Below are 1,236 nucleotides of genomic sequence, written 5' to 3'. Positions count from 1 at the left end.
CACGTTTATGGAATGTCCTCGAAATATATATTTTAAGAAGTCCGCGTTTATGGAGGGACCTCTAAAATATTTTATGGAAGGCCCTCGAAAAATATTATTTACAAAATCCACATATAAAATATTCAAAATATTTTTTTTTAATTTATATAATTCTAAAACACTCATACATAAATATGCATTTACATTTGCCCCTGATAGTGGGACTAATTCTTTGGTTTATCTTCAGCCGATTTCCCAATGTGAGCCCAACAGGTTATTAAGCCAATATGTCTCTTTTGATATTCTATATAATGTGTGGTTTTATAATCCCCTTGTGGTATATAGGCTGGCAAATGCATATCGTACACATGATATCCCGTCAAGGTGTAGTTAAAATTCTGAAAATCGAAATCGGAATCCAAAAGTTTTTTTAATTAATAATTATCAGCCCTTAGCCTTACCTTTCGAAATGGACATTTGGGTACGACATTCAAATATTTCTTAAAATTATTCACATAGGTCACGATCAGTTTGGTTTTCTGGGCCACATCCAATATATCACAGGCATTTACAGTTAATTCCAGTAGTTTTCTTGGGGCCAAATTTTTACGATACGAATGTATTGTTGATCGAATACTGAAATCGGCTATAACAGATGCCAATTCTAAGCGACCATAGATGAGGCCCACGTGATTGCTATCATTCTTTACCGAACAATCTAAGTGTCGGATGCGCGTTGTGTTATATTGACAGGTACACTGGGTGAATTGAATGTGCGAATTGGGCTGTAAATGTTCAAATTTTTAATTTTATTAGAAAAAAATTGAAACTTTAAAAAATACTCAAACCTTTGCACCAATTACAACAACTAAGGGGATATTTAGCAGAATAATTATATTTAAACACTTTTGTATTTCGCGAAGCATATTGCAGATATATTTTTATTCAGACACCAACTGCTATGTAGAATGAATGGGAGTTATGGTTTTTTATTATTTAAAATGAAAAACGAGATGACAGACATAAAACAAGGTATAATTATATAGTCATTAATTTCAAATTATTGATTAAAATGAGATTACATGTCGGCAAAAATTTGGAAATGGAAAAATAACACAACAACAGTTGGAAAAAATATGATAATTGACCTCGTCAATAATATAAATAATAATATTTTTGTTTAAAGGTCGATGAACAGTGGTGAAAAAAAATTCCGGCCACGCCTATTTATAGTCGCTCGAAAAAATATTCTTCAAA

The 1,236-nt window shown here is 31.6% G+C and overlaps 1 protein-coding gene across 1 annotated transcript; it reads right to left on the bottom strand.

Moving 5' to 3' along the window:
* Positions 1-440: 440 nt before the first annotated feature.
* LOC133329847 (uncharacterized) lies at positions 441-905 on the bottom strand (the record flags this gene model as incomplete). The annotated part of the gene is made up of 2 exons (XM_061538313.1): positions 828-905; positions 441-764 (listed from the first exon to the last, which is right to left on the bottom strand). Coding segments are annotated over exons 1-2 (402 nt in total), but the record flags the coding sequence as incomplete, so codon positions are not given.
* Between the last annotated feature and the right edge of the window lie 331 nt (positions 906-1,236).

Source organism: Musca vetustissima, unplaced genomic scaffold, assembly GCF_032173495.1.
Source record: "Musca vetustissima isolate MV318-11 ecotype Yass unplaced genomic scaffold, APGP_CSIRO_Mvet_v1 utg68482, whole genome shotgun sequence".
NCBI lineage: Eukaryota > Metazoa > Arthropoda > Insecta > Diptera > Muscidae > Musca > Musca vetustissima.
Note: the sequence above shows the minus strand (reverse complement) of the source record. Positions and strands in the feature narration are given on the sequence as shown.